The sequence below is a fragment of the Protobothrops mucrosquamatus genome, unplaced genomic scaffold, assembly GCF_001527695.2.
Source record: "Protobothrops mucrosquamatus isolate PMUCROS unplaced genomic scaffold, P.Mucros_1.0 scaffold1151, whole genome shotgun sequence".
Taxonomy (NCBI): Eukaryota; Metazoa; Chordata; class Lepidosauria; order Squamata; family Viperidae; genus Protobothrops; species Protobothrops mucrosquamatus.
Genome location: NW_015387366.1, coordinates 159,095 through 183,000, shown reverse-complemented (window position 1 = coordinate 183,000; position 23,906 = coordinate 159,095). Strand labels below are relative to the sequence as shown.

The 23,906-nt window shown below is 39.5% G+C and overlaps 2 protein-coding genes across 2 annotated transcripts in view; both read left to right on the top strand.

The window, feature by feature from the left end:
- Nucleotides 1–6,531: 6,531 nt before the first annotated feature.
- LOC107291609 (programmed cell death 1 ligand 1) lies at nt 6,532–11,054 on the top strand. The gene is made up of 3 exons (XM_029284969.1): nt 6,532–6,586; nt 9,100–9,456; nt 10,627–11,054. The coding sequence occupies exons 1-3, from the start codon at nt 6,532–6,534 to the stop codon at nt 11,052–11,054; spliced, it is 840 nt and encodes a 279-aa protein (XP_029140802.1).
- Nucleotides 11,055–23,751: 12,697 nt separating this feature from the next.
- The window catches only part of RIC1 (RIC1 homolog, RAB6A GEF complex partner 1), a 47,712-nt gene continuing 47,557 nt past the window's right edge, over nt 23,752–23,906 (top strand). Inside the window, exon 1 of the mRNA XM_015820619.1 lies at nt 23,752–23,892. Coding sequence (XP_015676105.1) covers nt 23,752–23,892 — 141 coding nt within the window. The remainder of the gene's footprint in view (nt 23,893–23,906) is intronic.

Sequence of the window (23,906 nt, the reverse complement as noted above, 5' to 3'; positions counted from 1 at the left end):
CTGCCTGCCTGAAAAAAACAGCATATCTAGAGCTTAAATTCCATTAGTGTGCTGAAAAGTGTTTGTTGGCTATTATATACAAACAAAATATTTTTGCTCTAGAAAAATCAGGGCAAAAACGCTGCTCTTTTCCATTCTGTGGAGTTAAAGTGCTTTCAACCCTTTACCCATTCTTGGGCAGGCAGAAAATTATACAGGTAGTCCTCATTTTATGAACCACCATTGGGATTCAGTCACTAAACAAAACAGTTGCTGAGTCAACTGTGGCTGGTTTACAGTTTTACTTCAGCTTTCCTTTGCTTTACAGACCTGCAAAGGATGTAAATGAGAGGACGGGCCACAAAGTTACTTTTTCATCATTGTCATAACTGTGAACAGTTGCAAAATGAAGGAGTCACTAAATGAGAACTACCTGTACCATTTTAAAATTGGCTACCCCCCGTTGCCAGTTCCTATTCCACACCTCTTGCCGCTTTTCAGCCTCTCAAGAAGATCAAACAGGTAGCATCATAAACTACTTTTTTCCCTATTGTAAGGCACTATAACAGAATTTTGCAAGTCTGAAAGTGCAAATATCCCACTGTTTCTTTTTACCACCTGATTAATTACGGCAGATTCTTTCTAAGCTACTTTTTCTGCCTGTTATTCAGTTGTGACCACCTCCTCCTTCTTTTATCTGCTCATTCCCTAGGCACCATCTCTTACTCCCATCCTCCACACATTCCATTATATCTCTGTTTTGATTCCCTGCCACACCTGCCCTGATTTTCTGTGAACAGAACAGGGTGAGCAAAGTGATTGGTTAATTCTTCAAGCTACGCTGCCCTTCCTCCTTTGCAGGTTACCAGCCAGTGAGAAAGACACCTGCAGCAGGATTGGTTCATCATCTTTAGGCTCTTTTAGACTTTGTCCATTGTCTTTAGATTCCTTCTATGCCCTGTTGCAGAACAGCCCATTCTAAGTCAAACCAAAGAAAGTTAAAAAGAAAAAAAAACAATTGGAAACCAAAGCAAACAGCACTATTACTTAGAAATTCTCTATTTTCCCATTTTTTTTAAATAGAGGCAATAAATGCCAATTTCCAGATTCCTCTGTGTTTTTGTGTGCGAGGCAATAGAAGGGATTTGTCCTTCCATCCATTCCACTAAAATCCCATTTCGAGACTTGGCACATTTCTTACAAGTATTGCCCAGTGATTTGAGGAGTCAATAGTTGACTGGACAGCTTCAAGTGGCCAACAGGCACCAGATGGATCATGGATACACTTGAATGGACTTTTATTACACCTCAAAAAACAACACAAAGGGCTGTTTCCTTGAAAGAGGAAAAATCACTAACTCTGATTCACCTCTGGATGACCTAAGCCTGCCTCACGAATGCATGGGAAAAACTCCCAATATCATCAGCATTTCTATTATGATCAGATGCAAGTCAGGAAAGTCCCACTGACTTGCAGGGGCAGATAATGGTTATTGCTGAAAATGAAACCAAATTCTGCTTCCTAGGGGGGGAAAAAAAACAAACCACTGCTATTGCTGCTGCCGCTGCTTCTTTCTTATTTAAAAACAACCAGCTGACTGTAAAGGAAGCAGAATCATTGCTTTCTGGTAGCATTTTAGACACTTAACTCAAGCCGGCACAGAGGGAAGTCTGTTTGAGAGAAATCAAGGGAAATCAACTGACACGGCTCTGGAGGTGAGTAGAATCCTGATATACAACAGTGGTTATCTCTGCAGAGTTCTAGAACAAGTTTCTCTAATGTGTTAGTCCTTGGCACTCAAGAGAATTCAGAAGAGGTCAAGTGCGTGATGGAAACCACTCTTACTTATCTGCAGGACCCCCTTCTGCCACATACCTCCCTTCGACCAGTCCGCTCCCACAGATTAGGCCTCCTCAGGGTGCCGTCGGCCGGACAATGCCGGCTGGTGACCCCCAGGGGGAGAGCCTTCTCTGTGGCAGCTCCTACCCTATGGAATGAGCTGCCCCCTGACCTCCGTACAATGGGGGACATACGCCTCTTCCGCCGAGCCCTAAAGACCTATCTGTTTCAAGAGGCCGGTCTGGCATAAATCCGAAATTCTAAAATTTTAAATTGGGTATAATTTTATATTATTATAGTGGGTTTTAGGACAGGACAAATAATTTAATTAGTTTTTAATATTTTTAAATATTATGGTATCGTTGTTTTATTAATGTGCCTGTTCACCGCCCTGAGTCCCGCAAGGGAGAAGGGCGGTATATAAATCAAATAAATTGAATTGAATTGAATTACTACATACCTGATAGCATCATTTGCACAGTGACATCCATGTGCAACATCTTTGTGGCCTCCATCCATAATGCTGGTTCACAGCCACCAGGAGGCATTTCTAGCCAGGGGCTCAACTGCCTATGGCTCCTAGCCAAAGCCCTCTCCCTTGCCCATCCAACTCTTGTTGTTGTGTTTGTAGGCAGCTTTCTCAGTAAAATCCTTCTGTGGGCAAATCCAGGTTTTCTATGGGGTTTAATTCATCCTGTTCAGGGAAAACCTCTGTTCAGGGGCCCCAAGGAGAAAAGGAGGCATGCCTACTATTTATCCCATGTTTCTTTTGGACCAGGCTAAGACTGTCTTCTTTCCCAGGTGTATTTTAGTTATTTTTTCATTTTATTTTAAGGGTTTCTATTACATTGAGACAGAGAAATAGATGAGAGAGGGGAAGACAGAGAGATGATAGATAATATAATAAATAGCTTGTGTATATTGCTGTTTCCATATTTTTTATTTTATATAATTATTTTCAATCCCCTATGATACACTGAGAATTCCAGGTATTGGATGGATTATGAAAGGTAACAGGTTGATCAAAATATTTCTGCAATAGGAGTAGGAGCCTTCCTGTACTAGAGCCATGAAAGCCTTCCCAAACCTGTAACTCCCCAGATATATTGAATCTGATAGAATTCCCAGAGGGCAAATTTTAGTTAATGTTTTAAAAGCACCCTCAGAAGAATGTGACAAATAGCGGCAAAAGTGCAGAGATTCTGATATCGTCTACGACAGAGGTCCCCAACCCCCGGGCTATGGACCAGTACTGGGCCGCGGCCTGCCAGAAATCGGGCCACGCAAACAAGCGAAGGCCAATCCATGGGATGCAGGCAGCACAGGAAACCACACCCCCTCCAGTCCGCAAAAAAACCCTCTCCCCGCCTAAAAGGTTGGTGGCCTCTGGTCTATGAAATGGTCTATCATTTCCCTTTGGCTTTGCTGTTTGGCATAATTTAAAGAAAAAAATGTATTTAAATCTCTGTGCATATGCAGAGGAGGGTCATATTTCCGGTAACTTGTTGGGGCCATCTTCAAAAGCAAGTTTCTAGTCCAGATATAAAAGATAGTGCAAAATAGTTCTTGGTGTCTACAGGGGTTTGGGGGGGTAGGTAAATTAGTCATGGGGGTTTACAGGAGTGCGCAGGGGGAGGACAAATGAAAAGTGCATAACTGCAGTTTGCTATAGTCACCACTGGAACCCATGCACCAGCCCATGTGCCAACAAATCAGTAGAAGCTGAGAGAATGAGTGATAAACACATGACTCCATCTCCATTTACTTTGAAAACTATTGCAGATTTGGGGTCCCAGACAGTCCTAATATTTATCAAAACCAGAACACAGGGATTCTTTGGAAAAGGAAGTCATTCAGTAGAAAACATCCAATGTTGCTTTAGGAATACTGTACACAGGGCAAGACTAAGTACAGCGGCTATCTTGTCAGGCCCAGTTCTCTAATGACATCTAAACCTAGGAAAGCGGATGCAAAAAGGAAGCAGGCATCTCAATTACAGCCAAAGGATGCTGGCCAGTTGCCTTCTCCCCTCCCTCGGCGTCCCTTGTCTCTTTCCAAGCTTCTTCTGGGAAGCTCTGTGTAGATGCTATTGTTAGGTTCCTGCGACTCTTTTCATTCTTCATTTCACCTCTGTTGGTTTTGTTCTCATGATTATTCCTTCCTCTGCTCTAATGGAAAAAGTAAAGTGGAATCCCCATTTAGGACTCAGTCCTGTTCCATAATGCTCTTCCCTCTAGCCATGACGAGGTCCTTGAGTCATTAGGGAAAAAAATGCTGGATTAAACCACACAGGCACTATTTTTAATGCAAGGCTACTTTGACCATGAGGTCTAAATATCATGTGGTCCGAATCATCACACTGATGACTAGTATTCCCAGTTCTGATTTCTGTCATCCCAGAGGGCAGGATATAGGATTTGAAGTACAGGCAGGCAAGCTCTGATAGGAAGTGAGGGTGGGGAAAAAAATCATAACAATAAGATGGTGGAACCAAACCAAAGAGTTGGTGGACTTGCCTTCACTGGTTGCAGTCATGCAATTGTGCAGGAGCTGACAGCTACCTGCCCACAATAGTTTAATTCAGAGCAGGGGGCTAGGTTCAGTAACTTGATAACTACCTCATTTGTTTGATTGGAATGAGACTGGCAAAGAGGAGCAGCTTGGTTGAGTGAGCCCCCCCCAAAAAAGTAGATTTTGTACATCCAAAGGTTTTCCAGCACAACAGAGCCAGTTTGGTTTAGTGCAGGGGTAGGCAACCTTGGCTCTTTTATGACTCGTGGACTTCAACTCCCAGAATTCCTAAGTCCACAAGTCATAAAAGAGCCCAGGTTGCCTACCCTTGGTTAGTGATTAAGGCACCAGGCTAGAAACTGACTGGCTGACTTTAGGCCAGTCCCTCTCTCTCAACCCAGCCCACCCCTCAGGGTTGTTGTGGGGAAAACAGGAGAAAGGAATATTAGGTATATTTGCCGCCTTGAGTTACTTATAAAATAATAAAGGCGGGACAAAAATCATATAAATAAACAAACGCACTCAAACACACATACTACTTCAGCAAAGCACGTGGTTTTTTTCTTCTGTGTGCCTGGGCTGACTAGGAAAGATTGGAATTTCTCTTATTGAGCTAGATTTCACAATTCTTAGAGCAGGGGTGTCAAACTTACAACGCCACGTGACGTGTCACGATGTATCATGACTTTTTTTCCATTGCCGGCAATGGGGTGGGCGCGGTTTCACCATGACGCATCCGGCCCGCAGGCCGGCAGTTTGACACCCCTGTCTTACAGGATGAGATCTATCCTGTAACCTTTGGGGTGCCTTTGCAAAGGACATGGGATATAATTTAAAAATACACTTCTATTCTTGGGAAGAAATATGCCCGTTTGTCCTTAATAATTTTAGTTCTTACCTTACCAGTTGGTTATGCATATATTTCTTGATGCAAGCTTCCAAGAACCTTGCATGAATAGAACTATTGTATTTGGGTAGATCCTTGGTCTGATCCAGCATGCCTCCTTCGGTTTTGGGCAGACAAGTAGCCCTCAGCTTATAACCATTCATATAACAGCAATTCAAAGTTACGATGTTGCTGGAAAAAGTGACTTGTGACAGGCCCTTACATCAATAACATGATTTGGGTGCTTGGCAACTGGTATGAATTTACAATGATTGTAGTGTCCCAGGGTCATGTGATCATCATCTGCAACCTTCTCAAGGGACTTCCGACCATTTTCTGACAAAAAAAAAAATCAATTGAGGAAGCTGGATTTACTTAACAGTTTTGTGATTTGCTTAACAACCATGGCAAAAGTGGTTATAAAATTGGGCATGGCTGAGTTACCCACATGGCTTAATGGCAGACGTTCTAGTCCCAATTGTGGTTTTAAGTTGAGGACTACCCAAAGTAGGTTGGATGTCCAAACTCATGTCAAACACCTGCCCTGAACTAGAGAGTAACAATTGTTTTTTTTTTAAATTAGATTGATAGAAATCTTTATCCATGCATCTTCAAGGCAGCTTCCAAAAGAAATATGTAAAAGCATACTGTTAAATAAAAACATGAAATAAAACTACAAATCGCCATTTAGTACTAAAATAATGCACCAAAAATAGCATACAAGAGGTAAGTTAAAGGTGAAGTGCAACTATCAATCCATCTGAGCAGGAAAATGCTTTAGCTTTAGCGTGAAAGACAGCAGCAGCAAACTTCTGTGGAATAATTTTTAAACTTGGAGACCAGCCCAGCAAAGTTTCTGCTGAATTATAAACTTCGCTCTCTCAATTCTCAAGATTGCCTGCAGACCTAGCCATAAGGGCGTAGTCATTACTGCCATTGGGCAGTAAGATGCAAATGCTGGCTCATTTCTTATGATGAAACTGGAGTTGGAGGCAGCCAAATGTCTTGGGCTGCAGGTCTACCCAGTAACTTTCAAGGTTGGGGGACACACTGCAAATGACTCTGAGCATGGTTTCAATTGACAGGCATGCTTTTTTTTTTAGAAGACAGTAGGCTAAAGAGCCGTTTCTCTGTGGCAAAGGGAAAAAATATATCTTCCTACTTCCATATCAATTGTTGTTGTTGTTTTTTAAAGTCCTCAGCAAATTAGCTTTTATTGACAAAAACAAGTGCAAAGCACCTTAGCTTGAGTCAACCTGCTGAAGTATTATGATATTAATGAATGTCACTCTTTTTTAAAGATATTTCTGGAAAAATGGCCAAGTTCCTACCAGTTCTGCTGTTTGCAACGCAGCTTTCTTTGACAGCAGGTGAGAGTTTTCCATTGGATATTTTTCCAATAATATTCTCAGAATTGTCCACCAAATTTAGAATTTCAGATTTGTGCCAGAACTTTAAGCTGTTCCCTACTCCCTAAAAGTTCAGGTCAGGAGAACCGTTGCAGTAATGTGAATCAGTGTTGTAGTGCTTTGGTGTGGCCGTGCTCCCTGTTGCAATTTAGTGGGAGATATTCAAAAGGACAAGTGTTATTGCTTATGTCTTTTCCGTTCAACCAGCATAAAAGATGTTCCAAACTTACCTGAAGTACCCGTAAATGAGAATATTTGCAGCTCAGGTTTGAACTGTGGCATCCCTGATACTCTCTGGGCTTGAATGTTTTCTTGCAGAGGTCTCATTACTCAACTAGGTAACATCATCAGTGTTAGAAGGGAGTGGGATTTGCTGACTGTTTGTATACAAGTGGCTTGCCCCATCAGTGTTGGCGAGAGCGATCTTGATAGTCCCTTGATTATTGCTACTGTTTACTGTTTGATTGTCTGAGTTGCTGGTTCCTTGATTGGGGTATTGTTTATCTAGTTAGGTAATGAAATGTATGCAAGAAAACAACCAAGCTCAGAAAGGACCAAGGATCCCATGTATCTGGAGTAATCTCCAAAGGATTGGTTCCGGTTATGGATTCAAACTCATGGTAAGCAGTTAGGAACCAGAGGCATTCTGGGAAAGAAGCCAGATCTAAGCAGGCTTGGGGGAATCAGCTGGAACCACCAACCTGACACTTAGGGCACCAGTCTGGACTTTTCATTTTGTAACTCACCACGTAGCCACGATAGCAGGTTTATGAGCAGGGAAGACCATCCTTGTGGCATTCATTAGGCCTTCACATTCACAGTCTGAATGCCAAATACCAGCAAAAATTCTTTCCCCACACCCCAATTCATGCTATTGAGGATTTCCATTTCTAGAATTACGGGGATTTTTAGAATCCTCTTCTTGATACTCAGAGATCCTTAAAATTAGCATAACATGTATTTTAATAATCATAACTAGAAGAAGAAAAATGATACTAATTGTACTATCACTACTGTAATATTTGCAAAAAATCTTTTTTTTAATATGCCTGGAATGTCACACAGTAATCTCCCTGTTTATGGATCATGTGAAATGGGCCGTAAAATTAAAACACCGGCTAGAAAGTAGGGACTTTTCACAATGAAATTATTTCAAAGAGCCCATATCAGGTAACTTTCTGCACTGCCTTTGGCTGCTTCTCAATTTAGAAGCAGCTCTCCCGCTCAGCTCTGCTCAGCTTCTCATTCTTCTTTTTCTAATTTTCAAATTTAAATGGATTGCTTCTCATTTCTGCATCAGTTCAAATCAAAAAGGAAAAAAAAGGGATCCGATTAGAAATATTTCCCCATTTTTTGTAGCTTTTTCTCCTGATAGTTCTATGTTTAGTAGACATTTTCCCTAACATTATATATATGCACCTTTCATCGATTTAGGATTTTTTTTTCACTCTGTCAGTGAAAGTACAGCCAGCAAAAAACAAAACAAAAACTGGTTTGCATACCAGAAATGGAAATGATATTACTGAGTAAAATCTACATTAAAATGAGGACCAAAGGAAATGACTATTTCCGAGATTATAGTTACTCGTCTAGAAAGCCTGTAATGATTAAAACTATCCCCTTAATTCCTTACAGTTGATTCAGCTTCTCAGATTTACATTATGGGAGCAACAAGGACTGTGAGCACATGAATGTGCAATTCCTTAGAAAAACATGACACACAAGTATAAACCAAAGGCATTTAATTGATTAGAGATCAATTATATAAAATATATAAAAAGAGATCAAACCCACTTCTTTCTAGCACTGATTACTGTTACCTAGTTTGATAAGGAAACATCTGCAAGAAAACAACCAAGCTCAAAGAGCACTAGAGACCTCACATTTTAGTTAGTATAAGCCTTGGTGGTTGTGTTTCATTTATATGGAAATGCACATATTTAGATATTCAACATATTTAGGTATTTGCAAAATACCGATGGAAGAGAATATTTGTAGCTCAGGGTTGAACTGTGGGGTCCTTGGTGCTACAGCACTGATGATGTTACCTAGTTTGATAATGAAATATCTGCAAGAAAACAACCACGTTCAGAGAGCACCAAGGACCCCACATGATTAGAGGTGTTTCTGCAGGCTCCTATTTAACTGAGCTACAACATACATATCTATATAAATAAAAATGTAAATGTTTGTTTATTAAAAATCTTAAATCTCTGAAAGTTCTTCACCGATTGCTTTGAAATTTTTACACAACGTTGCATTCGAATACGTGCGTGTTTTTATATACCTACTATTATATAGATGTCACACCTGTGACAGGTAAAAACATGCTTTTTTTTGAAAAACAGCGCCATCTGTTGGACGTAAATTTAACCAGACTGAGCCACAGCAACGCGTGGCCGGGTACAGCTATTTCTGAATAAAAATGTTAATTGCCTGGTGGATACTCAAGTTCATTTTTTTCTTTTTTTCAGCTTTATTTCGAGTGAGTGTTATTCAGCCTCATTACTCTGCAGAATATGGAAGCAATGTGACTATAGGATGTCGCTTTCCAACTGACAACTCCTTGAATCTGACACAGTTGAATATTTTCTGGCAGCTAAAATTGTCAGATGAAGCCAAGGAAGTTTACAAGCTCCAAAATGGACGAGAAGACCTGTCAGGGCAACACCGACATTTTCAAGGAAGAGCTACATTATTATATGAGGAATTGAAAAGAGGCTATTCTATGTTACATATCACCCATCTAAAGATCACAGATGCTGGACGTTACCTTTGTGTTGTCAACTATCGTGAAGCTGATTACAAGTACATTGACTTGAAAATCGAAGGTTAGTAGCCATAGAATGTCAGGAGGGAAAAGCCGAATGATTTGCCATTATTTATCAGTCAGAATTTCAGGATATGCTTTTACATATTTAGCACTGAAGACTACCTGTAGGAGAAAGGATGTATTAGTCTAGGGTAGCCAAAAATCTGCCTTGATAAAAACGGTTAGCATGGAAATTGCTACCCTACTCCTTCCTAAAGACTTGGTATATTAATCCATTATGCGGGTAGAATTATGTCAAAGCACATGGGGATTATGGGCCCTCTTTGCTCCTTCTCTGCTGACTTCATACTACAGAGGCAAGATCTTAAGCGTGGGGTTATTTTACTTACAATAGCTGTCATTTATTTTAGAAGATCATGTAGAAGGTCTACACAACCAGCCATGGAAGGAAGCTACCCAAGGAAAGCAATCTGGTTATATTCCAACAAAGTGACCCAGATGGCAGTGGGGGGACCAGGGTCATCTCCAGTCTCCCTCACACTCTTGTAATCATGGAGGGATAAGGCTCATTGTTGTCATCATTTGTTTCATAGCAAATAAACAGGTTAAACTTCTTCATATCTTCTCAATTATCCCTATGAATATCCACAGAAGAAGTGAGATTCTACTTTCTGCCTCCTATTTTTATGGCTTCACAGAAATTTCCCTGGAAGGGAAGTTCTGAAGTTAGCTCTCCCCACCCCCAATCTTGAAAAAGACATCCTGACTTACATTTTAGACTGTAGCACCTGCCATTTTTTCCCTTTGTATCAGAAGAGTGAAACGTTAATGAATAGTTTACCTTTAGCATGCAGATTTTTAATAATGCAACTGGGAGTTGGTGTGTGCATTAATAACTATCAAAATGCAGCAGACAGCAAGAGAGATTTAAAACCTTTCTTCTTTTATGTGGCCATGATCAAAATGGCTCCTTCTAAAGTTTTGTTATTGGAAGGAAAACTGCTAATAATACCATTGTAGTTTTCTCCCCAAACACTTTTTAAAGACTTGCACAGTGAACGAAAAAGTGCATTTAACAAAATCAGCACAAAATATATTTCCTTGTATAGCGCTTTTGTCAATCACCTCCAAGGAAAAAAAAAAACTAACAATGGTAGAGAAATATCTGAAAGAAAGGTCTGAAACATGGAGAGAACTTGAGTAATTGTTTTATTTCTTTTTTATGTAGCACCTTACAAGAGGATAAAGATTCAGGAAAGAAAAGAGGAAGAAGAGCACATCTTAATTTGCCAGTCAGAAGGGTACCCCATGGCTGACGTTCTTTGGCTTTATGAAAACAGAATCAATGACACAATATTTGCAAACACTTCATATAAGCTGACAGACACAGGACTTTTCAATGTAACCAGTGTCTTGAGAATCAGACCAAGTGCTCCTGGGAATTACAGCTGCATATTCCAAAATAAAGAATTGAGGCAAACATCAGCTTCCAGAACAGTATTTCTAATAGGTAAAAAGATTAATGCATTGATTATGTGGGAGTTTAATCCTTGCAGAACTGGAAAGGCTAGGATTCCAACCATCAAAATGGCAAAGAATAAAATAAAAATAGATAAGAGAGAACTAGCCTGCAATATTGAAGAAACATGTGGATAATCACTAAGGAATCTGAACGTAGGATAGCTGAAAGAAAAGGTCTAAGATGCAATGGGCTAAAATCTAGGAAGAATAATTGAATGTAGCTAAGACTGGAAGGAAACCACGGGCAGAGAAGATGGGTGATATTTTTTTTTCTGAAACAAAGTACAGTGAAGAATTATTCTAATCCAATCTGCCAATTATTTTGTCTCCTCTCAGAGCCACAGACTGGATATCAGATATAATTGCAGCCTTAGGACTTTAGTGTAGAACTGGTGCATTTCAGATTCCAAAGAACTTCAATTTAAAAAAAAAACATGCAAAATTTCAGTACTTGTGGAGACATGTAGAATATCTCACAAGCTGTTTAAAATCAAATGGAGCACCCAATGCATGCATTATACATCAATCTCTTCCCACGAGCCTTAAATCCACTTTTCTTCTTATTCTTATCTTTCCTTATCTTTCATCTTAACAATCATTACTAAATGATTACTAAAATCGTCTCTCGAGTCATACATTGCTATCCAAATGTATGTCAGAAATTCTTTCTGCATATTTGCATGTCATTTTCAAGATGAATGTTTATGCAGGGCTAAGAATGGGGTGATGTATTCTGGTTAAAGACAGATTATAAGCAAGGTAGAGCATGCCAGTTTGGTGGCACCAGATCATGGCATTGAGAGTGTGAGCTCTAGTACTGCCTGAGGCACAAAAAAAGCAGAGTGACTCTCTGTATCTCAGCTCTAGGAAGCAAGCAATGGCAAATCACTTCTGAAATCTTGCCAAGGAAACCACAAACAGGAGTCAAAACTAGCTTGAAGGCATAGAAGAAACACCATCTGAAATAGACAGCTCAGCATTGTCTGAATACTCAGCCAGGATACTGCGGTGGAATTTGGACTGGACAAATATGCCACCCTTATCATCAACAAGAGGGAAATAATACAAACTGAAGCAATCAAGATGTTCAATTGCAATCATTAGATACACAGCTGGAAGAGTGGACTGGACTCACCCAAAACTAAAAGAACTAAAAGCATCCATAATTCTATAATATATGACAGGGGTCCTCAATCTTGGCAACTTTAAGACTTGTGGACTTCAACTCCCAGAATTCCTCAGCCAGCTTTGCTGGGAGTTGAAGTCCACAAGTCTTAAAGTTGCCAAGGTTGAGGACCCTGGATATATGGGACCAAACGTTTTCCAGTAAGGGGAATTAAAGGAATGTTACAGATGAACAGGATAAAAGGGTACACGTGACGACCTAGGAAGAGTCTAGGCTTGAAAAGAAAAAGTGTTCAATTTTGATAAGCACAACAAATAGTATTCTAGCATTTGTGAAAATCAGAGTCCCAAGGGATTGTATTATATCAAAGAAACCCTTGAAACATGGCTGGTCAATGTCTTTTGCTTTAAGGGCTATACAAATTGTCAGTCCCTCGGAGGTTGCACTGTGCTTGCTTCTGATTCTCCAATATTCACTCTGTATATTTTTGGTCCCTCTACCTTAAAATGTCTCTGACCATTTCCCCTGATTTTCAGCATGTTGGAAATGTTTTATTTTGAATCCCATGGAACTTCTGTATTTGTCAAGCATACTACTTTGGTTGAACCAATTTATTGTCTTAACTTTGCTTACTTGAGCTATGGGCCCTGGGAGACTAATACTCAGGCAATTTATTGGTGCATTATTGCAAAAGTAAAATCCTTTTAGAATACTGTCAACCCAATGAATATTTCGCTGGCTTAGAGTTACTTCTTCCAAGACAGCAATACAATAATTATCTAAGGGGCAATATCTGCTAGAATCTGACTTGCATTGACCTGTGAAATTAACTCATCTATCATTTTCAAACTGAATCTTAAATACCAGTAATTCTATGTTCTAGATCAATGTTTTTCAAACTTGGTAACTTTAAAGTGTATGAATTTCACCTCCCAGAATTCCTCAACAGCCAAAATCCCTGTTCCATCCATCTTTAATTATTTTAGTTTTAATCAAAAATATCAAACAGAAAGCTGGCAAAGAAAGCGCCAGTTTCTACCTTCATCTTTGTTTTACAAAAATGTCTCTGAGACTTAAATAGGCCTCACAGATATTTTTAAAAGTTGAAAATGATGGATGGAGTACAATGGTATAAATGTGTCTACCAACGTCCTCCCAAATAAAAAAATATAGACAGATAGTGGAGAGTGTTATGGATAGCTAGGATTTTGCTTTAAATGGGTGTTTTGAAGTTAAGCTCAGTTCTATAGCCATGTTGTAAACAGGCAGGTCCTTACCATAACAATCATGCTGTAAAGAGTCACATTTCTGTGATATATAAAGCATCCTGATTATGAAAACAGATGCAGATACCCAGTTTCTTAGACCTAACAATACAGAATCAGATTTTCTACAAAATCCCAACAGATTGTATTTTCTTGTTTACAGATCAAAGAAATGCTTCAGGCACTGGGAAAAATTCCATGAACTTGTTTATCCCAACAGTTTTGTATAGTGCTATGATTTTATTTACTATCACTAAAGTCTAAGGGAAAACATTAATAAATTTGCATACCTAGAAAGGTAAGTGTCTATTTGTTTTCCAATTAAATTTGTAATTTAACTCCATTTATTAACTTAAGTATTTATCGCTTAGCAGTTATATAATACTAATGTGTTTATCAGGAGCCTTTAATCCACTTTTATCAGCGTATGGCTGTGTGATCATGTGTGAGTTTAGCAGCTGAGCAAGAAATCCTGGTTACTATTCTGATGGGAAACCAGCATTGTGGCTGGATGTACAATAGATAGGTAGACTGAAACTGTAGACATGTGGGATGGCAATTCCAGTTCCGTACAATTGCCAAGAAGAGGGGTTTCCAAAAAATCACCAAAGTGAGCTTGATTTTTAATATACTATTTTTTTATTTACTAAGTTACATTCATTTGCTAACCTGATATTTGTTTTTTTCAATGTCTCTCCCTCCCCCCCCCATTTACTCTCTCTCTGTGTGTGTGGGTGTGTGTATACTGTATAATTTTTTTTTATTTTCCCCATTATTTCCGGTCTATAATTTTGACATGGCTGTTTCTGATCAAAGCAAGTTTAGCTCCTTTACTCTTAAGGATTGAAGAAGTGTATGCAAATGTGTTATCAGGCATGTGAAAAGCGAAAGTTTCCCCCCCCCCGGCTCATTAAGCCTATTTTGAAACAGAATTTTGTTTTATACTATTTCCTGTTGCTGAACTGTCAAATGTGTATTGAAAATGAACTAAAGTGCTTTGGTCTGAGAAACCAGACTTGAGAAATTTGAGAAGCTGAGGCTCTCCTGACGATAATTTCTTAACCATGAAGTGTAGTTTGTAGCACTGAGCCCAATTATTAGAAGTCTTAATGTTGGCATATCCATAGGAAAAAGTTGGCTAACCACACAGCTGATTATTTCTTATGTAAATCTCTTTTGTCTCTCTGCTGCTGCTTTTAGAAGATCTGGAGCATCAGGTCAAGGATAAAGTCTGATGATTGATGCAGATGGAGAAGCCTGAGCAAATGCAAGAAGCAGTTCTTTTTTGTTGCTAGCATTTTCCATTGTGCCTCCTCTTAGAAACTTCCTTAACGAAGTTGGACTGCGGAGGTAATTAATGCTGATCTCTCTGGTTTTCTTATGTTTACTGCTCATTCCAAATACTTGTGAAAAATGTGCAGCTTAGAGAGCTTTTCATATACGTTTGGGATTTTATTTACAAGGCTCCCAGCTGCATCCAGATGTAGCCTCACCCAGAACAAGCGATAAATAAGAAAACATGCTTCTTTTTGTTGCAACGCCAACTCATATATGTCTGGTGTCATGATTCAAATAAGAGGCTGGGGCTTATCCTGTAATATTGCAATGAACATTTCATGTTGGCACTTTTACGGCTAGCTGCAGATGCCTCTGGTCTGACTTCACATTTTTGGCATAGAAATGTTCTTTCTTAAAGCTAGCTCTACCATTAGATACTGTACAGCAGCATCTTAATCAACACATGATGAGGTCTTAGGAAATAGTTTTGTGCACTAGGGCAGGGGTCCTCAACCGTGGCAACTTTAAGACTTGTGGACTTCGACTCCCAGAATTCCTCAGCCAGCTTTGCTGGCTGAGGAATTCTGGGAGTCGAAGTCCACAAGTCTTAAAGTTGTCAAGGTTGAGGACCCCTGCACTAGGGCACATTCCTGGTAAGACAGCCTGGTATTCTCAAGCATTATGGAGAACGTTGTCCTGTTAGTGTTAAATTAAAATTTAGCTGTCATTGTACAGTAGTTGGCTTCTGGATGGGTATGAAGAGTGGCAATTTCACTTTGTCCTGTCCAGAGCTCTTATGAAACATTGTAACTGACATTTTTAATACATTTACAAACTATCACAATGTAGCATGTGCAAGTATGAGTTACAGATTGGATAACTGCTGTTTCAAATCTTTGCTGCAACTATAGTCTTAGACAAGCTAATGACAATCTGGATCTTTTCAATTATGATCAACAATCTTTCTTGTGGAGATGTTACCATGCTATAAATACCACAGATGTACAATCAATTGGAATAATCTCATAATTGCCAAATGGTAATAATACTTGTTTTTAGTTTTTGTTTAGCTTTTATTAAAAAAAATAATTGTTGATAATGGTTTCTAGGAAAGGCATCCTACTTAGTAGATAGGAATATTTAAAATGCACAGTTCAGATTAACAGGGATATTAATAGGTAGTTGAAAAACGCTATGAATCTCTGAGGAAGATTAAAAGTAGCAAAAAATGAATATGCCTCAAGACTGATAAATACATTAACCAGGATGTTTTTTGTTGATTCCACTGGACAGTTTAGACAAATTGACTATTGATTTAAGTTCCTATTGGATGTTAAATAGGATTTCTGTTTCAAAAGTGTGAAAGTGGAAGCTCTAACTTTCCTGACTGTAAATTATACAATTCAGCATATTTATTAGCTTCTGTAATGTGTTCAGATGAAAATGATACTGAATATGTCTGACTCATGGCCCATTTGGAAAGTCAAGCTTTGGAATTCTTGAAATCCTGTATATACATGGTTCTAACTATGCTGGTGGTCCTCAACATATGCACATAATGGAGCCTGCCCATTACTGTTATATATTGTGACTGTTATAAAACAAGTTGGTCATGTGACCAGTTCAATTTTATGGCTTTTTTTTTTTTGCATCGTCATACAAAAACAGTAGGACAGTAGGAAATGCAAACCCATTTTTTTGCTATGGGCACAGTCTTGCTGAAAACCAGAAGTACCAGCTTTTCAGCAAATACATCATAAACTGTTGGAAGCTGCAAATGGCTATAAATTCAGCTGTGCTGCCAAACACCTAGTCATGTGACTGCAATTGTTGGTTTTTTTGCCAGTTTCTGGCAAGAATGCCCATTGGTGAAAATGGGTTTCCTTAAGGATCACGGGGTTCGTTTAGCAATTGTTGCAAAAAAAAAAAAAAGTTGTAAAATCAGGCAATGTCAGGTGGTGACATGCTCAACAATCACCATGATTAATGACCATAATTCCAGGCTTAATTATGGTCTTAAGTCACGGACTACTTGTAATTAAAGCCCTTGTTATATTCTTTTTGTTCCAAATGCCTCCAAAGGCCCTAATTTTGTTTTAATTTATAGGTCTTTATCAAGAGTAAAGTCATAATTCTGTACCACCAATAGTCTAAAATGTTTACACAAATAAATTTGGATAATATGCAAGAAAACTAGAGAATTCAAGTTTTCTTATTATAAAATCAGTGGTTTTAGGCCTTAATTTATGTAAAATATGTTTTTTATGATTAAAAAATCCCCATTTTTTAGGTTTACTCGACTTCCTAGCAAATGTTCAAATAATTCTAGTTACTGTCCTTACGCTGGAGATGGAATGTGCATGCTTTGATTCTATCCGTCAATTACTGTTTATTGGTTGTATGTTTTTAATGCAATGAACCAGAGTTTTGGGAGGAAGTTAAAGACATTGATGTGCAGTTACCTTATATTTAAACAATCTGGAATTGTATTTTATTTATTATTTATAAAATGTATTGGCTGCCCATCTTACCATAGGGTAAACTCTGGGCAGCTTACAGTTACGTAACATCTAAAACATAAAAAAGTTAAAAACAAACATTAAAACCAAAAACACACATGGGGGAAGGCGGGGACAGAGAAGCACCTGTTATTACACAGTCAACCACCTCCATTGTGCTGTTCCCCTGCTGGGGCCCTAAGCCGACTGGCACAGCCCCATTTTTGGGCCCTTATGAAAAGATAGGAGAGTTGGGGCCAACCTCACATCGGGGGGCAAGATATTCCAGAGAGCAGGAGCAACAGCAAAGAAGGCCCTACTCAGGCTGACGGGACCCGCAGCATGCCTCCTCTGCCAGCACGAGTGGTACAAGCCAATCCCTCAATTTATCCATTTATTAAAAGATTTGGCTTTATCGTGCTTAAATAGTTGCCAAAAAAGATTGTATGCTCATGGAAAGACACTTAAACCCTAGATACAAAAAACTGGATTAAAAAAACAAATAAAAATGGCCAGCTCTCAGCCTTTGAAATAATGGTTCTTTTATCACCAAAAAAAGAAAACAGTGGATCGTGCGATTCTGTGTGGTCAAAGGTGGTTCAAAACTTGAGTTACAGTATTTTTTTTCACACAGATGTAATTATTATATTTACAGCATTATGGAATAACTCAAATTCTCTTTTTTAAATATTTATACTTGGGTTTTTTAAATATTTTTTGTTGGATTTTTTTTTCAGATAAAGGGTTACAGTTATAAGAAAAACAATGAAACGTATTTTTAAAACAACACACTTCCTGCTGTCTCTCAGCCTCAGTCTTCCTCTCTGTATCTTGTACGCTTCAGTGAAAGTAAAACTAAATTGTAAAACCCTGGGACTTTCTTAAAAACGGTCACGCATCCATTGCATGACCTGGACCTTGTGTTTCCAGATCAGGTGACCAGTCTGTTGAGGTTGCACGCCTATGTACTGTATTTGTTTCATAAACTCTAATTCCGTTGAGACAGCAGCGATGAATTTCTTCACATTATAAAAGAAATCACAAGGCAGCTGGAACTTTGCAAGTTCACCCCTTTCTCCTGGCAACTGCAGATGTGACAAGTATGTGAACAGGGTATATTCATGTAGACTTCATCCACAAGGTGTGTTTGAGTAGGGGAAATGCCCCCCCCCCTCTCATGTGGAATTTCATAGGTGTACAGACGTATTTTAGTCTTCTAAACTGGTAATGTGCCAATTACCCCCCCCCCTCGGCCGTTTATAAGACGGTTTTAAGACTGAGGCATTAAACACAGTTTTAACTGAGTTTTTGATTCAAAAGGCAAGTACCATTAATAATGAATAAATCCAGTTTCTCATGTGGCTCCTTGGAAAAATTAATTGCCCATTCGCTGCTGCAGAGTGCAGTCAAGAAAGTCGACATACCAGCCACAAGGGCATTTTATATGCATTGCATATTAAAAAACAAACAAACAAACACCTTTTTGACTATTTTTAACCATACCCTGCAGATACTTCTGGTGGCAAGTGTAGGTGAATTTCTTCAGATGATTCCAAGCGGCATGGAAGCTCAGATAAAAAAGGCGTTCTCTCGGGCAGCCTGGTTCTAGGGCCATTTAAGGCTTTAAAAATCATAAGCAAAATTTGTGGGTGGCCTAAAAAGGAACAGTCAGCCAGCGTTTTAAACAAAGAGGTAATAAGGCACTTTTATTCTTCTCAAAAGTAACCCAGCTGCCGAGGTTTATACTAACTGAATTGGGGGGGGGGGTCCTTGGTGGTCTCTGAGCTTGGTTATTTTCTTGTAGACATTTCATTACTAAACTAGGTAACATCATCAGCGCTAGAAGGGAGTAGGGCTTGTTCTTTATTTATCTACTCTTTCCCTTCTAGCACTGATGTTACCTAGTTTAATAATGAAATGTCTACAAGAAAATAACCAAGCTCAGAGACCAACAATCCCTCGTTTCAACCATGATCCTACAGTACAAATATTCTCTTCTATCAGTTCTAACTGAAGCTTCTAGTAAAGAAACAAAAGCAACCCCATGTAGCAAGCATTGCTGGAAGGGATCCTGGGGTTTGCAGCAGGTACATCAGTTTTACTTACATTATCTTCCAGAATTGGATACATTGGACAACGAAAGCCAGTAAAAGGTACTCCTAGCAAGGTACTCCCAGCAAGGTAACAATATCAGCCTGAGTGGGATTACCTTTTACAGAAAGAGAGATTTGGATCCCAAAGCACTCCCAAAACTCAGTACTTGCTCTTTCTGTAAAAGGTAATCCCACTCAGGCTGATATTGTTACCTTGCTGGAATTAAAGCCCCTCACAAGGAATATGATCATCTTGCCTGCATTTAGTTTCAAGGTATTATTCCCCATGGAGCCCTTTACTGACTTAAATTGGTCCCTAAATGATTTATCACTCCATCAAATGGTTTTATAATTAACAACAAAAGTGCCTGCAGGGCAGAAGGTGGGTTAGAAAGAAAGCAGCACTGCTCTGCAATTTTTGTATGCATGACATGACACAAAGACAAGAAAGGGACAGAGCTTGTGGTGGCCGCAAGTAACTCTGATTAAGAAGGGTTATGCTATTCAAAGAAAATATACTACTTGCATTACTGGCTTTTCCACTCTTTGATCCAGAATCTTTGAAAGAAAATAAGTAAACATAGTTGAGACAGCTGTAATGTTTTTGTTTTGAACTAAAGTTTAGTTTCCAATATAAGATGTGGTACAGCTCCCCCTTGTGTTTTCTATTGTATTCAGATTACACATCATATCTTTTTTTTTTAAATGATGAACACTGAATTTTAATATGGAAATAAAGAGCATTATTCAGTGAAATTTTGTCTTATTGGTCACCAGCTGTTTTTATTAACACATCCAATGTACATTCAGTAAAGACACAGCATTATCATTACAATACCTTGAATATTTCCATTTTATGTCTTGAAGCATGACGCTCAACAGGAATATCCAAGATGGTTTTGATCAAATACAGCTAAAAATAAGGAACTATTTTAGGGACTAAAGTGGGGATACAGCTTTAACTCCTCTACTGTATAATTAAAAAAATAAAATGTTATCTTTAAGTCTTTGATAGCTGCTGCTGAATTTTTATTGTTTGTATATATTTTTGTGTATTGTGTTTTGAGGGTTATAGGAAGTAAAGCCATGTATTGCATATAGCAATAGTAAAGGGGCATCTAGAACAGGCATGTCAAACTCGCGACGTCATGTGACGTTGCGCGATGTATTGTGACTTTTCCCCCATTGCCGGCAATGGGTTGGGTGCGGTTTTGGTGTGACGCATCTGGCCCGTGGGCCGACAGTTTGACATGCGTGATCTAGAGGAAGAAAGTCACGCATTTAGCTTGAGATTAACAAATAATTACAGTAATAAATAAAGCTACTACTTCTGGTACTTTTCTTGATTACATTTATTTGTGGCAGGTGTTCACATTTCTAAAGATACTAAAAGCAATGGAACTTTATGTCATATAAAAAATAAGGAAAGCATTGTCTATTTTTGCACAAGAAAAATGGAAATGGCTGTCAACAAAATATATAATGTTCTTAGCGTTACAAATATTGCTACTCTTTAGAAAATATTATTTAAAAGTATTTTTACTGATCTATATAGAAATGTAATATCAAGAATGTAAAGGGGAAAAACAAATGATTTTCAACAGCTATTAAAATAAGTATGTGCTATTTTGACTTTGCAATAAAAATGCATGCCCATGGGAGAAAATAAGCAAATGCCAATTCAGAGTACATTCCAAAAAGAAACTGGCCGTATACTATAACTACAGTGAATTATCTCCAGCTGGCATGAGCTGTTATTTCTAATTGCAAGTTTAATATGCATACTGTGCTTACAAACTTTTTTGTGATCACATTTGGTGCTTATATATTGCAGAACATATTCTGTGTTACGAATGAAGGCAAATACTCTGTGTTTGCCATAGAGGTTCTACATCTTATTAATACAAACAATTGGAAAATCTCAGAAGAAATGTGATCCTGCTTATTAAAAATTATCAATTATCTTTTATTTCATCATCCATAGCATGCTCAGATAAGAGGCACTCTGCTCTACTTTTGTTCTAGTAGTTAAGACACTGGGCCAGCAGCCTGGACTGAATTTTATTCTTGCCTTAGGCATGAAAGCCAACTGGATGTCTTTGGGCTAGTCATTCTCTCAACCCTAGGAAAAGGCAAACCACTTCAATTATTTTTTTTTAACAAGAAAATGGCATGGATTTGTCCAGTTAGTCACCAAGAATTAAAATACACTTGATGGAAGGGGAAAAAAAACAAACAAAACATTGATAAAACCTACTCAATTGTTTCCTGAAGATGGGGTTTGGAAAAATGTAGCTAAGCATATCTAGAAGGCAACTACACAGGAAAAGCTGCACTAATGCAATCTATTGTGTTTTGAGCTGCTTTTGAAGAAAGTTTAATTAACTTGAAAATTTCTATGGACAGCAATAAAATATGTAAAGAAAGTCATGCGTCCTGCATGATGGCTAGAGCAGAAAATCATAAAGCTCCCTTGAAAAAAAATTAATTGTTAAAAGTTCTTTATTAATACTGTGCAACAGTATGATCTTTAAGCAAAGGCTTCTAATAAAATATTAAATATCGATTGATATTTCTGCTTGAAAAAAAAATCTGAAATACAGATGGTTGTTACTTCCCAAGAGACAATATGTTCACTCAAACTATTTCAAGCATAGTTTTATGCTTACTGTACCAACAAGTGCAATCATAATAGTGTATTTTGAATTTTATATTTAATCATGAAATCAGAACTACAGGATTGAAACCTAGTTTTCTATTTAGAATGGTAAGTTCAGATTTGAATAAGTCTTTCAGTGCAGATACAAATCGACTATTTGCAAATACAGCATTTCCGATTTACACTGGTAAAATCAATGCATGGTTATAGTGAATTTTTTGCAACTCTAACATTCACAACTTTTGGGATTCTCTGTTTCCATAGCACCGATTTTTGCATCAGTAATTGTATGCCCTGTTTTTTAAACCAATCTTCTTTATATATATTTATTTTGCTTATCTTATAATAAATTAAACACATGTCATATATTGGAATGTTTCTTTGGTAAATATTTGCACTTCAAACAATTCTGATGTAAATATGTCCTAACAGTAGTCTCCAGATCATTTTCGCTCTCACTCACACACACATTTTATTCAGTTTTGTTGTTTCTAAGGTCTTTCACAGGGGGGGAAAAAAGCTGAGGGTTTCTTTTCTGCTTGAACTAACAGAAGCATATATTCTTACACAGTTTCATAGACGAATCAAGCCCCCACTTCATCAAATTATAATGCCAGATGGCTTTGTCGTATGAAAGAAGCCTTTGCATTTGAGTGCCTCTATTAGTAAAAGACTCAAATACCTTTACCGCAAGCAGCAGAAACTCTGTAACTGAACTCTGCCTTAGGCGCAGGTTCATCTTGTTTCAATTTCAAAAAGAACTTTTAAACTAGAGTTAATGAAACTGATCACAAGATGTGTTGATCGCGGAGAGATAAGGAGTGGACCTTAAATTACAAGACGCACCTGCCTTGGTGGTAGGGATTATTTATTTATCGCATGGCACATTCACATCCCATAAAAACACAAGAGATAAAAACGATAACCTAGGAAATATAAAATCCGACGGGGAAGCCCTGATGAAATACAGTGCATGTACGTTTGGACTGACCCCTTCAAAACGATCTTTTGCCGATTAGAACACCTGTGCGCGTCTGCCTAATTCCTTGGCCATCAGCGTGGAGAAAGGGAAGCCGAGTCTGCATCCCGGGAAAGCCAAAAGCAAAACCGTGACCCGCTGCCTTCCCCCCCCCCCTCCCCGCGATCTCACCAACCGCTTTGGAATTCGGCATCCACCCGCAAAATGGAGAAGTCCTCCACTGCACAGGAAATGTGAGGGAAGGCGGGGGGGGGGGTTTCCTTTCCTCCGTTCTAGCCTTTCTCGGTGGTTCTTCCGCAGATCTAAAACGTCACCTCCGGTTTTTCCTACGGGGCCCTAGGCCAATCACGGCGTCCTCTACCCCGAAGTCCCCGCCCCCTTTTCCCAACCAGTACCGAGTTGCCGTCCTGAGGCAAAACAGGGCTCAGCTCCCTCCTTCGGGTCGTATGCGTCTCTCGCTCGCTCTTTCTCCTTCTTCGCCCCCGCCCCCCCCTTTCTTTCCACCGCCAGACGCCGACGTAGCAGAAAGAAAAGAGATGGCGGCGGCGGCGGCGGCCAAGGCAAAGGAAGCCGCGGCGAGAGGAGCGCTAGGCACCCGCAAGGTGAAGGCGACGTCGCGAGGGCGCCGTCTCGAGCTGTAACCGTTCTTTCCCCTTAGGACGCCCCCCCTCCCTCCCCCCCCGGTCCCGTAGCTTCAACCCGCCAGAAAGGCAGCTCCCACTCCCTCCCTCTTCCGAGCCCCTCTCAGCCTTGCGAGGGGCGACGCCGGCCGCCGAGAGGAGCTTCCATCCCTTCGCTGTTATGCTGGTACCTCTCGGGAACGCCGAGAGCCTCCCGGCCGGCCGAGACAGATGCTGAAAACCCGTCTGGCTCCGGCCACCGTTGCTGCCTGCTAGGACGGCGCCTGGCCAGGACGCTGGGTTCCTCTCCAGCCATGTATTTCCTCAGCGGCTGGCCCAAGAGGCTGCTCTGCCCTATAGAGGCTCAGGAGCCCCTGCTCGGCATTCAGGCCGACCCGCAGAGGACTTTGTTCGCCGTGTTGTCCCCGTCCCAGCTCGGCATCTGGTACAACAGGGTGAGTAAAGCTGC

Bases quoted from the DNA above. Each gene is read 5' to 3' on its own strand.
- LOC107291609 (XM_029284969.1), top strand. From the start codon at position 6,532: ATGGCCAAGTTCCTACCAGTTCTGCTGTTTGCAACGCAGCTTTCTTTG. The intron at 6,587-9,099 runs GTGAGAGTTTTC...TCTTTTTTTCAG, and splicing joins GCAGCTTTCTTTGACAGCAG to CTTTATTTCGAGTGAGTGTT. The intron at 9,457-10,626 runs GTTAGTAGCCAT...TTTTTTATGTAG, and splicing joins CATTGACTTGAAAATCGAAG to CACCTTACAAGAGGATAAAG.